Raw genomic sequence first — 13,079 nt, forward strand, 5'->3', positions numbered from 1 at the left:
TTAATGTAAGGTCTTTGATTCAGAATGAACTCATTAATACATTAAGGCTGTCATGTACCATTGATATATTAACAAGTTTCACATTGAAATATAAAGCAATAGGGACTCATTGCGAAGAGGGGGAGAGAGAGAGGGGTTGGGCCATGAGATACAAAGAGAGGTTCCCGTGGGATGGGGAATAGATTATGTATGCATAAAAGAAAAAAGAAAAAGAGAGGTCCCTCGCAGACTCTATGGTAGGTTCATGATGCTGACCTAGGGACATCAAAACCGAAGTGGAGTTCTCACGGGAGCTAGCTTCAAGGACCCCAGCTTTGATTGCGAGGGAAAAATCTGACTGCGTCATTGCAGGCCAAGAAAAGGACATATTGGGGCATGAGAGAGATGCATGACCATTGGGGAGAGAGAGAGGGGGGGTTCAGGCAAACGATAGAGAGAGGGAGCCACAGGATTGGGGCATGATGGAAAGAGAGAAAGGCAGTGGCCCATGTTGGGGGAGAGAGACAAGTGGGTTGGGGCATCAGAGAGAGAGGGGTAGGGCCCATCGCATGGAGAGAGAGAGAGATGGTTGTTCTTGATGGCCCATGGTGGGGAGGGTAGAAATTATAGAAACCAGCACTTATTGTTTGGTATAATATTTTTCTTCCTTTTATATGTACCCATATTAAGAAGATGGTTCATTGATTGCATAGATTACTTTCTTTAATAGTATACAACTTTATAACCCTATAAATTAGGGCTCTTGTTCGTATCTTCGAAAAGCTATGAAATACATCTTCCATCAGGGCTTAAGGCCCAAACATACACGAATACAATTTCTCCCATGGTATTTGGTCCTGTAATACCACCCTTGAAATTAGTATTTGAATATCACTCAGCACTGCCTACAATATAGTCCTACAAACCATTGTGCAAAAAACTACCTACCACCCATATTCCAGCAAAATCATCTACTACCAATCACCCATCTTTCAGTAAAATCATCTACCATCTCAGAAAACCACCTGCCATCTCAAAAAACCACCACGCCATATAAAAAACACCACCATCTCGAAAACACCTTGCCATATCAGAAAATCACTTGCCATCTCAGAAAAATGGCCATATGAAAAATCACCCTGCCATCTCAGAAAATCACCCGCAATCTGAAATTGCTCATAAGAAATCTTATAAATCAGTCCTTCATCAAAAAATGTCCATCTCAAACCGCTCATTAAAACCCCATCTGAAATCAGTTTCAGAAAAAGATTTGATTTTGTCGCTTTTCTCATTGGTTGTTGAAGATCTGCTGTCCAGATTTGGGGCCTGATGTGAAGCATTTTTCGCCAACCCTCACGTATAAACTACTCTGTCACTAGGGTGTTTTGCTGTTTTTTCAAATCCGATGTGTCTCTGTAATTTCTGGTATGCTTCTTTGGTCAGGGTTTTGGACTTTTTTATTTTATTTTCCAGCCATCTCTGTTCTGACCATCCTTTTGTGTTTGTCTCTCACTCTTTTTGCGTCTCTCTCACTTTTCTTTTGAGCCTCTCTCACTTTTTTTTATCTCACAGGCTTTTCTCACTTTCCTTTATCTCTGGAGCTTTTTTTTTCCAAGCAAGCTTTCTATGCTTCCCCTACAGCATAGAAGTTCTATCCTCCCCCTTATCCAACCGTCCATTCTGAATGGAGGGCTAAGATTGCCCCAATCACAATGTCACATCTCTACACTAGTTTATTTTTAATTTTTTTAACTAATTTGACGCCAAATTTTGGACGTCCATTCTTCTATTAAACTCGCACTAGCGAAACATAGAAAAAAAATATTTTCAATAAAATAAAATAATCAAAATACCCCTGAAAGGTTCAAGAGGTATTTTGGTCATTATATTTTATTGAAAAATTATTTTTAATTTTTTTGATGGGTGCGCCCCAATGAGAAGATGGCACGTACCAAATTTCATAATCATACAATTTGTATAAAAAAAACTAAAAATAAAATACTTTGAGACGTCGGATCTAAGATCAAACAGTGAGTGGCTCTCTTGATCAAAATTGGACGGCTGGATGATAGGGGAAGGATAGAACTTCTACGCTGTAGGGGAAGCATAGAAACCTTTCCCATTTTTTCCGCCGTCTAAACAATAAACCCTTTTTTGCACCGTCCAAGACCCATTCCTTTTCTTTACACCGTCTATACAAAACCTCGAAAGCAAAACGGGTGCAAAGTAGGGTGCCAAGTGGGTGGAGTTTTATTACAAAACTTTGAGGACCACCTTGTTCACCTTATAAGTAGGAGACTATACTGTTGGTTGAATACTCTTTGACCAGCCTTTGAAACCATTTTGTTGCACGCACTTTTCCTGAACCTCTTTGTAAAAGTGACGGTGCACCTCTACATACTTGTGACGTTCTCCAACCAAAAAAAAGGGGTCTTTGTCCCTATTGTTCACCCAGGTACTTTGTGTTGTTTCCTGTCCAACCAAAGCTTGTTTCAGTTGCCTAAGGTGAATCTGTGATAGTTCTTGTTGGAATGGATAAATTAGAATCTTTTGCTAGTATTGGCTCAGCAATTGTGACACCTACAATCTCGTTTTTGGGTCTTGGATTTCACGATTTGAGGTTGTCTTGAGCCACTCTCTCTTCAGACCACCATTGATTTATGTTGGCTCTTCCAAATACCTCTTGTTTGATGATCGAATTTCTCAATCCTGATTGATGATCAAGCTTTATGTTACTTGATCATATTTAATTAATGAGTTTTCTATTGCTCAATCCCATTGATGATGGAGTTTTTCATTACTCCATCTTGTATGATGATCGAGTTTTTTTTTTTCGTTACTCGATCATGTTTGTTCCGAATGCCTGTTGATTTGTTGTTACGCGAGATTGATCTATTCGAAACTTCGGTTTCTAAGGATCGCTACGGTTTCTGACAATTGCTAATTTGCAGCCGCTCAAGCTTCTTCTGTTCCTGCTTTGTTTCTAATGCCTGCCTTCAATTGTCTAAACTTAAATTGCTCCCTCTTAATGCATCTTGAGTTTGAGGGGGAGCATAGAAATTATAGAAACTTGCACTTATTTTTTGGACCAATATTTTCCTTCTTTTGATGTGTACCCATGTTAGGAAGGAGGTTCATTGCATATGTTACTTTCTTTAGTAGAACGTAGCTTTGTAACCCTATAAATTGGAGCTCTTGTTCACATATTCAATAAGCTCTGAAATATATCTTCCGTAGGGCTTAAGGCCCAAATATATATAAATACAATTTCTCACATGGAAAGATGGAGAAAGAAAAAGAGGGGACAATTGGGAGAGGGCCATCATGAACCTCGTTTGTTAAAAATGAAGCTCGTCCAATATAGTCTATAAAACCGACTTATTGTCCTATTGAAAATTTAAAAAATGAAACTAGTCCAACCCATAGTGGGTCGGACTGCCTTTCATCCTTATTAAAGTCAGTCTAACAAACATTATGTCAGATTGGCTTCACATTTTGAATAACGAAGCTAGTCCGAGACATAATGTACTAAACCGACTTTTTATCCTTATTAAAGCCTACCTAGCAAGCACATAGTGTGCCGGACTAGCTTATGTTCCCTATTGAAGCTAGTTGATAGCGTTATTTTTTCCTCGAGAGAGGAGGTGCAAAACATGTGGGTGGAGGAGGTATTTTGTTCCAAAAAATTTATTTTTTTATTTAAGGGATAAGTGTAAAAATAATTAACATTAGGATTAGTGATGAAGTTTAAAAATAATTAAAAAATAACAATGTATACGAAATTGGACATGAATCTTGCGGGCCACCAGACCTGCGCTTCCTAGAGCCCAAGATCCTATGTTTATCTAATTGGACTCTCTAGCCTGTGGTCCTTTCTCTTTTTTCCAAGATCTTATGTTTATCTAGTTGGACTCTCTAACATGTGGGCCTTTCTCTTTTTTTTGTCTCTAGAAATAGAAGATACCAAGATCTTATGTTTATCTAGTTGGACTCTCAAACATGTGGGCCTTTCTCTTTTTTTTGTCTCTAGAAATAGAAGATATAAATAAATTTTGTGGTATGTTCTAACCGTAGCAGTTAAGGCCCACTATTATATATAGATTTTCGGAAAAATTTCTTTGTACCCCACTTTTAACACCAATTTTTTATGAGATCCAAAATAGGATTCAAAATATTTCTGATCGCATGGGATATCTATTTTTTTTATCTTCCAACCCCCTGAGCTTTTTTTATCTATGTATTTTTTATCCAAAAAAATAAAAACACTGCCTCGTCTCTCTCAAAAATCCGTTTCTCTCTCTCAAAACATTCTCTCTCTAAAAAGCATTTCTCTCTCTCTAAACAGTCTCTCTCTCTCTCCCAATTCCGAGAGTCTCTAGTTCTGGCCCTTCCTTGTAGCTTAGAGGAACATCGTCATTGTTGAGGACTTCTTGCTCTTCTTTGTACTCCGTATCACTTCGCTTATGTTGATCAGAAGCGATCTTGTCTTCTACAACTTTTCTCTCTGATCGATCCTTTTGAAAGCTCGAAGAAGCAGCAATAGTGATGATTATACAGTTTACTATGATATAGAGGTAAGGGGGACAAAGACACGCTCGGAAACAGAGCCATAAATGTGGAATGGAGGTCTTGAGAAACAGAGCGATAAACAAGGAATGGGGTCTTGAGAAATAAAGAGACATTAGGAAGGAAAAGTTTCAAGAGAAGCAGAGTGGAGTTGAGGCCGATACAGAGAAAAATGAGCTGTAAGGCCCAGATCCATGTCCTTAGCATATTTTGAACAGAATTGATATTCATATTGATCTTCTAAAACAGATTAGCTATACCAAAAGATGATTCAGTTTAAGATAGAGAGATTCAAAAGGGGAGGAAAGGAATTTACAGTGAACTTTCTTTTCAGATTGTAAAGCAAAAGGAAGATGATACCTCCAATTAAAGGACCTGTAACCTAAAATATGTAATCAAGACCTTTTAAAACAAGGCAGTCTTTGACTTCAAGGCAAAAATGATGAGTAATTCACATTCTAAAGCTCCAATTCTTCAAATTTCAACACAAAAACTAGGAATAAGAGCTCTAAATTCAAGACATTTTCTCAAACCTTGGAACAAAGAAGGCCATGTAATATCTTCAAAACTTCATGAAAAGGAAAATGTTTGCTTAATAAGAACTTCATGAAAAGGAAAATGTTTGCTTAATAAGGATCTAAGATTAATCCTTGTGGTAGGATTGAAACCCTATTTATACTACATTAAGGGGTGGACACGTGGCAAAAGAATAAGAAGGGACCCTCTCATGAGAGAGGAGAGAGGTTATATATCAGGAGTTTAGGCCAAACTAGACAATTTATTTTCTATATTGCGTAAGGAGATAGAGAGAGTTACCTGGAGGAGAGAGGACTTTGTTTTTCCTAAAATCTTTGGTGCCTTTTAAATAGGATAGGAAGAGATTCTTAAGGGTGTGTGAGGGAGAGAGTTACGTGAGAGAGAGGGAGTTTCCATTTTTTAAAAATTCCTTATAATCTTGAGAAAGAAATATTTAAGAAGATATCTTTTATGGTTAAGAAAGATAAAGAAAAGATAAGTGAAAAAGGATATAAAGATGTAGTTATGATCCAAGAAGGGATAGAAAGAAAAGAGTTGCTCAATGAGAGATAAAATATAAGAAGAATATCTTTCTAATTTGTAAGATAGATATGAAAGGAAAAATAAATGAAAATATTATTGGGGCCGCTGGTTTTTCACCCAATTTTCTAACAAAATTTTCCTTCTAATTTAAGGGCCATAGTGTAATATCGTAGCCTAAAATTCAATGACCAAATCCTAAACACTTTTTGGATTGAACCAAATCACAATATTATTTTCCCAAAAAGATGGGGATGCAATCACAATATTATTTTCTCCATATAATGGAGAAAGATGGGGATGCCATCCAATTTTACAGCAAACCGTAGCATGAGATATATTTTTTTGTTTATGCAAGCCAACTTCCAAGCCAACTTCTTTAAAAGGATTTGTATCATGCACTGCCTGGAGTTATTAAGGTATAAGTTTTACATTCATGGAATCACGATGCCATGTGCAGCCGCAATAGGTTATATCAAATTGAGCTTAAAAAATTATTAGTTAAGATTCTTAGTTATTGTTTTCTATCATCGCTAACAAATCTTTATTTCTGTTTCCATTTTCCAGTTTAAGATTCTTAGTTATTGTTTTCTACCATCGCTAACAAATCTTTATTTCTGTTTCCATTTTCCAGAAACCAAATGTGGCCCCGCTGCTTTGAATCTTTTGTCGCTTATTTCGGTGTGTATGGTGGAGCACATGACCACTGAAGGTATTGGCCCGGTCAAAGAAAGATGTATTAATCAACAAGATGTTAAAAATTCCCTCTAAACAAGTAAAAAAGGCCGTCATTACCAGACCTCTGCACTCTCAAAGCTTTATGCCTATGCAACTCTCACTGATTCCTTACAAAAACACTATAAATGACACCACAATTCGCTTTCAAAATAGCTGGACTCGATCTAACAAGTAAAAAATGTATATACAAATTGAGAGAGAAAGAGAGAGACCGTCTTTTGAGAGAGAAGGAGAGGTTAACGGAGGTTTGTTAAGAAAGTGTCATTTCACCATTTCTTTAGGTCAAAAATACATAGTCAGAGAGGTTTAAGAGATTTGAGGATAGAAAAAATGGAGACCCTAGACCACAAAAAATATTATGAAACACTCGGTCTCCTACGAAATAGGTGCCAAAAGTGGGGGTTAGGGAGAAATTTTCCCTAGATTTTCCTTTTTCAAAACCATTTGCATGATAGATGCGGAGTACGTGAATGCATGCAAATATCTGTGACACACATCGAATGTGAATCCTTAGTATGCAAATATCTGTGACACCAATCCTTGGTACTTTTCTTTCTGAGTTGCACCTTTGGGAGGAAACAATGTTTACCAAATATAAAATAACATAGAAAATAGTTTACAATAAAAGTGTAGAGTTTTGAGGAACCACCCCCATTATGGTACCTGTATGCAGAGGTGGTCCGGGCATCGGGTTCCACAACGTGCTATCTAGGTTTCCATTTTCACCTGGTTCCAACTTAGCATTTAGAAAAGAAATAATTAAAGGGGGGGCAATCTTTTCCGCTTATGCCTTCTCATTTTTCTCCTTTCGTGCCATCTTTCTTTCAATTTTTCACCAGGATAGCTTTTGGTTGAATCCACACAATCAAGGTGAGATTTGTGAAATTCTGCAACAAAATCCACATGTTCAACTCCTCTTATCCTTGCAGCCTCTGAGCGAAGATCAGTGATAAGCATTTCTACAGTTCGTGTAGTGATTCCTCTTAGATACCACGAAATGGGAGGTGGGGGAAGAAGGGCAGGCTCAACCAGCTGTTGCAAATGCACCACTGACCCGATCCTTCCTTTGCCATTTGAGCATAACTCATAGTCAGTAATAGTTTTGGGCTCGAATGGGAAAGAATGATCCTTGTCCACAAAATTGGAGTCTATTTTCCAAGCACCCTCAAATCTCTTCATAAACCCAGCTTTTCCTTGCTTGAATTTTACCTGAGCAAAGTAATGGTGCCAAGAACATACATAGGATATGGGTAATAGCTACTTGCGGAATCAACAAAAAATAGAAGTTCCATTTTCAATATTTGCAAATGGACATCAAAGAAAATGATTGTTTTTGGTAGGTCTTACAGTATGATCTTTGCGGTTTTGGTCAACAAAAACATGCACTAACATGACTCCGGACCACCACAGGAAGCGCCATAAGGCTGCCTGTTCAACCTCCACTACCTGCCTCTGACCTTCATTCACCATTACTCTCCTTGATATTACTTCCTGAAAGATTTTTCTTAGGGGAATGAGGAGTCTGTAGAGTACCTTCAGAAACAGTAAAAGATATGGAGCTACAGTGGAAGACCTTTGAAATTCTGAAAATGAAAAAAGCAACTCAGGTAACAATTTCTAGTTTTCAAGAGAATTTTTAAGTGAAAACATAAATTAAACTTAAGCAAATGATATAATAAGAGTTGAATTAAACTTTAAAAGAGCACTAATTAGAAGCAGCTGGACCACCTTAGACAATAAAACATGAGAACTAATACTAGATTCAATAATAAAGGTGCAAAAGGTAGGTGAGAAAAAACAAGCAAACGGGAACGCTCAAGAAACTAGAATCTGAATGGTTACTTTAAACTTACAAATGAAAAGCCAAATGTGCCCATGTCCCAGGGAACGTGGTTGCGTTCACGCTTGTGTGTGTGTGTGTGTGTGTGTGAGAGAGAGAGAGAGAGAGAGAGAGTACTGTATCCTACCTTTATATTCTTGAATACTCTTTTGTTTTCAGGGTCAGTAACTATGTTATAAACTGCATCAGGAGGCAACCCAACTTCGAATTTGACATTGAGGTTGCAGAGAGATCCTTTAGGTACACTGACCTGCACAATAAATGAGTTAGATATCTCAAACTCCATAAAGGCTTAAATTGAAGATCTTCAAAAGGTCCTGCTCTCACTCACTTAATTTGAATACCATATTAGAGTACCATTAATCATTCTCAATTGGTCCTCTTTGCTGGCATATCATGCTCTGTGTGCGTGTGTGTGTGTGTGTGTGTGTGTGTGTGTGTGTGTGAGAGAGAGAGAGAGAGAGAGAGAGACCTTTATTTCTGGAGGATGATCAACCCAAGTGGGATTTTCTTTCCAAGCCTGAAGTTGCTTCTCTAGACTGGCATCCATGACCGAATCAAATCCGTGATTCTTTAAAAACATTGAAGTTTCACTGTCTTGTATATTCTGATGTTTCTGAGACTGCTCCAAATGCTGCTACAATAAGAAATAACAGAAGTTTCCCCTCTACTTCAGTAGCGCGAGTAAAATGAAACAGGTCAGATGCTCACCTTTAAACAATTCTGAAACTTCTCAGGAATTTGCATGAGGAAATCAAATGGCGGAGTTGGTTTCACCATCATCAGAGTATTTGTTTTACCCCAAAATTTACTGAACCTTTTCCGTATGTCATCCATCATTCCCTGAATATTTATTTTTGATGTTTCAATCAGAATTCAGATATAAGCTGCATTTATCAACTGGGAAGTATTTATCTGTCCTTAATCCTTCTTTTTTTTATTTTTTATTTATCAGTGCTGTCCATCTTAAAAAATGCATGATGAGGCCCTTCTTTTAAAGGTGAATGGAGGTCCCTATTTGTCTCAAGAGAAGAGTTTCAATATACTTTATGCATTTCACCCTTGTATTTAACAAAAAGGTAAGTAGATCTACACAAAACATGAAACAGAGAAGGAAAATAATAGTACCTTCCAGTTGAATTTTACTCAGGATTTTATCCTCAGCTTTTGATGTTTCACTTTTCTAGGTAATCCTGCAATACACACAAATATAACACCATTGTGGGTCAAGTGTGGAGCTTTTATTTTTTCTGAAATTTAATGCATACTATATGACAGAAAGAATTTGAGAACAAAACATGGTAATAAGAAAATGGAAAGTATACATCTTATCGGACATCCACAATAACAATTGCATAAATTGGTGTTATACAATATATTATGACGATACCCTTTGAAGCATTTAATTTCCAATAATAATCAGAGCTTGAGTGTAGATATAAATCCTGAGCAGGTTTCCCGAGATAAGTTTGGTTGGCAATACAATGGATGCAATAAGTCAAGCTTGCCTGGAATGAAAATATTTGTGGGATATCACCAGGTAGCTCGAGAAACAAATGAATCATATGGAAGATATACATGGTATGTAATTTCTCCATTAATGGCCAACCTCGATGTGCATCAGCAATATAAAAGACTGGATTGTTTTCAAGATGATGATACTCATGTTATAATGCATCAGTGGGGAGATTAAGTATATAATCTTGGAGAACAAAAGAAAGCAAGTCAATCTGCACCATAGCTTGACATTAACACCAAAACCTGCACATGGATAACAAATTTCTTTTTGCGACATCAAGGAAGAGTTGGATCCCAGAAAAATACAGAGACTGTTAGTTGATTCCCTGTCCAAGGTAGAGCCAGCCTTTTAAACAATTCCTCTTGTTCCAACGGTACTCAGAGCAACCATGGGAAGGACTTCAGAAAGGCAGCCACTAATTCACTGCTAATGACTCACACTGTACTGACCAATTAGCCTCAACAATGAGTGGCTTCTCCGTACAACTTGTTTTGTACTCTTATCCAAGAATATGACATTCTTTAAAAGTACCTACCTAGGGTAATGTATCATTTTCAAACCTATGCTCCCCAACGTTTTTTAGAATTTTCAACATGGTGCCATTTTCTTTCGTGATCCAACTTTTGGCATTAACCGACCCCAAATAGTTGGGAAAAGACTATGATTCAACTTTTGGCATTTTTACCTAAAGCAAATAATATTAACGTTCTCACATAGTTCTCTATCTTCTTCATGTTGTTTTCACTCTGCTCTTCTCATCTGGTTTTCCCCTCAAAGCCTACTCAAGGCAATCTATTTATATAGCTCTTAATTTGAAATTCACAAGCATAGGAAATTGCATGGAGGACACATTATAGAGCAAATCGTTGACAGTGCAACCAAATATTTCGTACCACCTGGTGTCTACACATGCTCTTGTTTCGAAAAAACGTGCATGCCAAACTGATGATAAAAAGACAAGCTACTGATTCATAGTCTACACATCAAATGGAGGTTCATCCTTGTTAAAAGTATTTTACAAAGCGCATCAAAATAGGCCACAAGAGGGGCATTTCAATGACAAACTAGCAGAAAAAGACTTAAGAGCCTAGTTAGATCACACATTGGTTTCTATAGTTTGTAGAACATATAAGAATAAACCGAAATCATCTAAAACACAGTAATACGCAACCAAAGTGAACATCCACTTTCAGGTACTTTCATTTGAACGAGAACATTGCTCTCCAGAAAATGAAAAGCATCTTATGCCTAATTTATTCTCAGGCAACACATATTCCTTCCCAAATGTACACCAATCTAAATTTTAAACTTTAGAACAGTGTTAGACAAAGGTTCGACGTGGCCGGATTACCTGGAACCAGCCCATGGGTGGGTCTGATTAAGCCCGGTTTTGGTCTCAGGCAACACATATTCCTTCGCAAATGTACACCAATCTAAATTTTAAACTTTAGAACAGTGTTAGACAAAGGTTCGACGTGGCCGGATTACCTGGAACCAGCCCATGGGTGGGTCTGATTAAGCCCGGTTTTGGTGGTCAAGTCCCAAGCTTGAAAATAAATCACAAAAATTGTTAAAAAAATCCAAAAAATAAGAAATTTATTCATAATGTGTTTTTATATGTTTTCTATCATTTTGGCAAAGATAGGAAAGTATTTTGGCCATGAATACTTATTTTTACATTTTCCCTTCTTTTTTTAGCTATTTTTAAAATACCCTTGGTGACAAATTGATTTTTCGGAATCTATTTCTTCACTACTTTTTGAACCTCATATAGAAGTGTTTTACTTAATTTTAATTTAAACATATTTTTTGATTTTTTTTTTTATTTTTTAACACTTTTTTGCCAATCTGGTACCTGCCCAACTCATGCCGATTACCTGGACCGGTTCCAAGTAACCTGGACCTGGCTCATGGCCGGGATCGGCAGCCAGATTGTGCAATCCTACACTGCTTTAGACCAAGCCAGACTTAGCCAAGTTGAACCTAGAGGAACCCATGTATTACGAGATAATCTGTGGAATCAAATCCCCATTATATATGGATGAATATTGCTTGTGATTAGTCCATATTCATTGATCAGGATAGAATGGTAGAGTTCTGAAAACCCATAAAGTGTTCATCTATAACTTGCTGAAGCTCTAGAAAGAAAAATATATAACACATATCCAAGTTTCACACAGCCATTTAGGATAAACCACTGCCATGACCTACTTATTTAGAGCTCTTGATCTCAAATAGTTGGATTTGGAGTTTGAGAAATGGTTAGAAAATAAACAAAATTATAAAAACATTATATAAAGCGAAATCTCAGAGACATTGGATATAAGTGATCTTCTAAAGTGTATCAAATCTGATCTAATTGAAGAAATTTCAATTTCCCAATCAGCACCATACGCTTTAAATGTTTCTCCAGTTGACCACGAAGATCAGCCAGTGAACAATCAAAATTGTATCACCCCAAAAAAAAAAAAAAAAAAATTCTTCTGGAAATTGGGAACCCTGTGACACTCAACTAGACATGCACTTAAGAATAATTATAAAACTAGTAAAAGGAAATCCACTTCCAGATAAACTCAGAGAAATGTAATAATGTCTTTATATGCCCACAAAAGGGGATTCCATAAGAGTCTAGAAAGAATCATACTTACAGAGATATATTTATAGAGAGAGAGAGGTTTTGAGGTGTTACCTGTTCTGGTCTGATCTGCGGCGGAAATGTTGCTTGACCAAATTGGTGGCGCGGCCTTAAATAAGGGGACCTTCTGGCATGGTTTTTGCCCAAAACAAGGAAAATGGTGAAAATTCGGAGAAGAGATTATTTGATATTGAACATTTGTTGTCGCAGGTTGGTTTCTTGGGAACAATTTTCGAACAGCTGAGTCACCACTATGCCTAGATCGCTAGAACTAAATGGCAAGAAGTATTAATGACCCGGTTTCTATGCGGCCAAGTTCGCATATGTAGAAATGCCGGCCTCTCAATAAATCTATTTTTTAAACGGATTGTAATACTTAATTTTTAAGGATATGTAATGAGATCATGAATATTAAAAATAAATAAATTTTAAAAACTAGAAATAATAATGCTAATGCTTAATTTTTAAGGACATGTAATCTCTAACATGGAGGTCATGAATATGAAAAATAAATAAATTTTAAAAAACTAGAAATAATATTTCTAGTAAAAAAACATTTGGACTATTGATTTCCCTTGTTTTTAGATGGAACACCTAGTTGCATCCATCTTTAAAATGGATGCTTTACATTTTTTGGACCGCATATGAAGAAATGCAGTCAAACCTTCACAAAATAATTTTCCATTAGATAATAATATGACAAAAATGTCAACCAATTGCCTTCTTCTTTTTTTTTATTATTATGT

The 13,079-nt window shown here is 36.8% G+C and overlaps 1 protein-coding gene across 6 annotated transcripts; it reads right to left on the reverse strand.

Annotated features, from left to right (window-relative positions):
- Positions 1-6,867: 6,867 nt before the first annotated feature.
- Positions 6,868-12,592, reverse strand: LOC18430529 (OBP32pep, putative (DUF220)). 6 transcript variants are annotated; one of them, XR_016050875.1, is made up of 7 exons: positions 12,388-12,592; positions 9,308-9,372; positions 8,891-9,022; positions 8,652-8,801; positions 8,307-8,429; positions 7,687-7,922; positions 6,868-7,548 (listed from the first exon to the last, which is right to left on the reverse strand). XR_016050875.1 is itself a non-coding variant. In XM_020665068.2 (7 exons), the coding sequence occupies exons 3-7, from the start codon at positions 9,017-9,019 to the stop codon at positions 7,099-7,101; spliced, it is 996 nt and encodes a 331-aa protein (XP_020520727.1). In that variant the 5' UTR covers positions 9,020-9,022; positions 9,308-9,372; positions 12,388-12,592; the 3' UTR covers positions 6,868-7,098. The 6 variants fall into 6 exon arrangements, 3 of the variants coding, with proteins under 3 accessions (XP_020520727.1, XP_006840743.2, XP_011622022.1); XR_016050874.1 differs by having other exon boundaries at positions 8,652-8,813; XR_016050873.1 differs by having other exon boundaries at positions 8,652-8,816.
- Between the last annotated feature and the right edge of the window lie 487 nt (positions 12,593-13,079).

This window comes from Amborella trichopoda, chromosome 3 (genome assembly GCF_054954075.1).
Source record: "Amborella trichopoda isolate Santa Cruz 75 chromosome 3, AtrichopodaSantaCruz75HAP2 v2.0, whole genome shotgun sequence".
In the NCBI taxonomy this organism is placed as follows: Eukaryota; Viridiplantae; Streptophyta; class Magnoliopsida; order Amborellales; family Amborellaceae; genus Amborella; species Amborella trichopoda.

Excerpts from the sequence above, each read along its gene's own strand:
- LOC18430529 (XM_011623720.3), bottom strand. The coding sequence starts at position 9,019 with ATGATGGATGACATACGGAAAAGGTTCAGTAAATTTTGGGGTAAAACA. Across the intron at positions 8,817-8,890 it reads AGTTTCAGAATTGTTTAAAG|CAGCATTTGGAGCAGTCTCA; the intron begins GTGAGCATCTGA and ends TTCTTATTGTAG. Across the intron at positions 8,430-8,651 it reads ATCATCCTCCAGAAATAAAG|GTCAGTGTACCTAAAGGATC; the intron begins GTCTCTCTCTCT and ends TTTATTGTGCAG.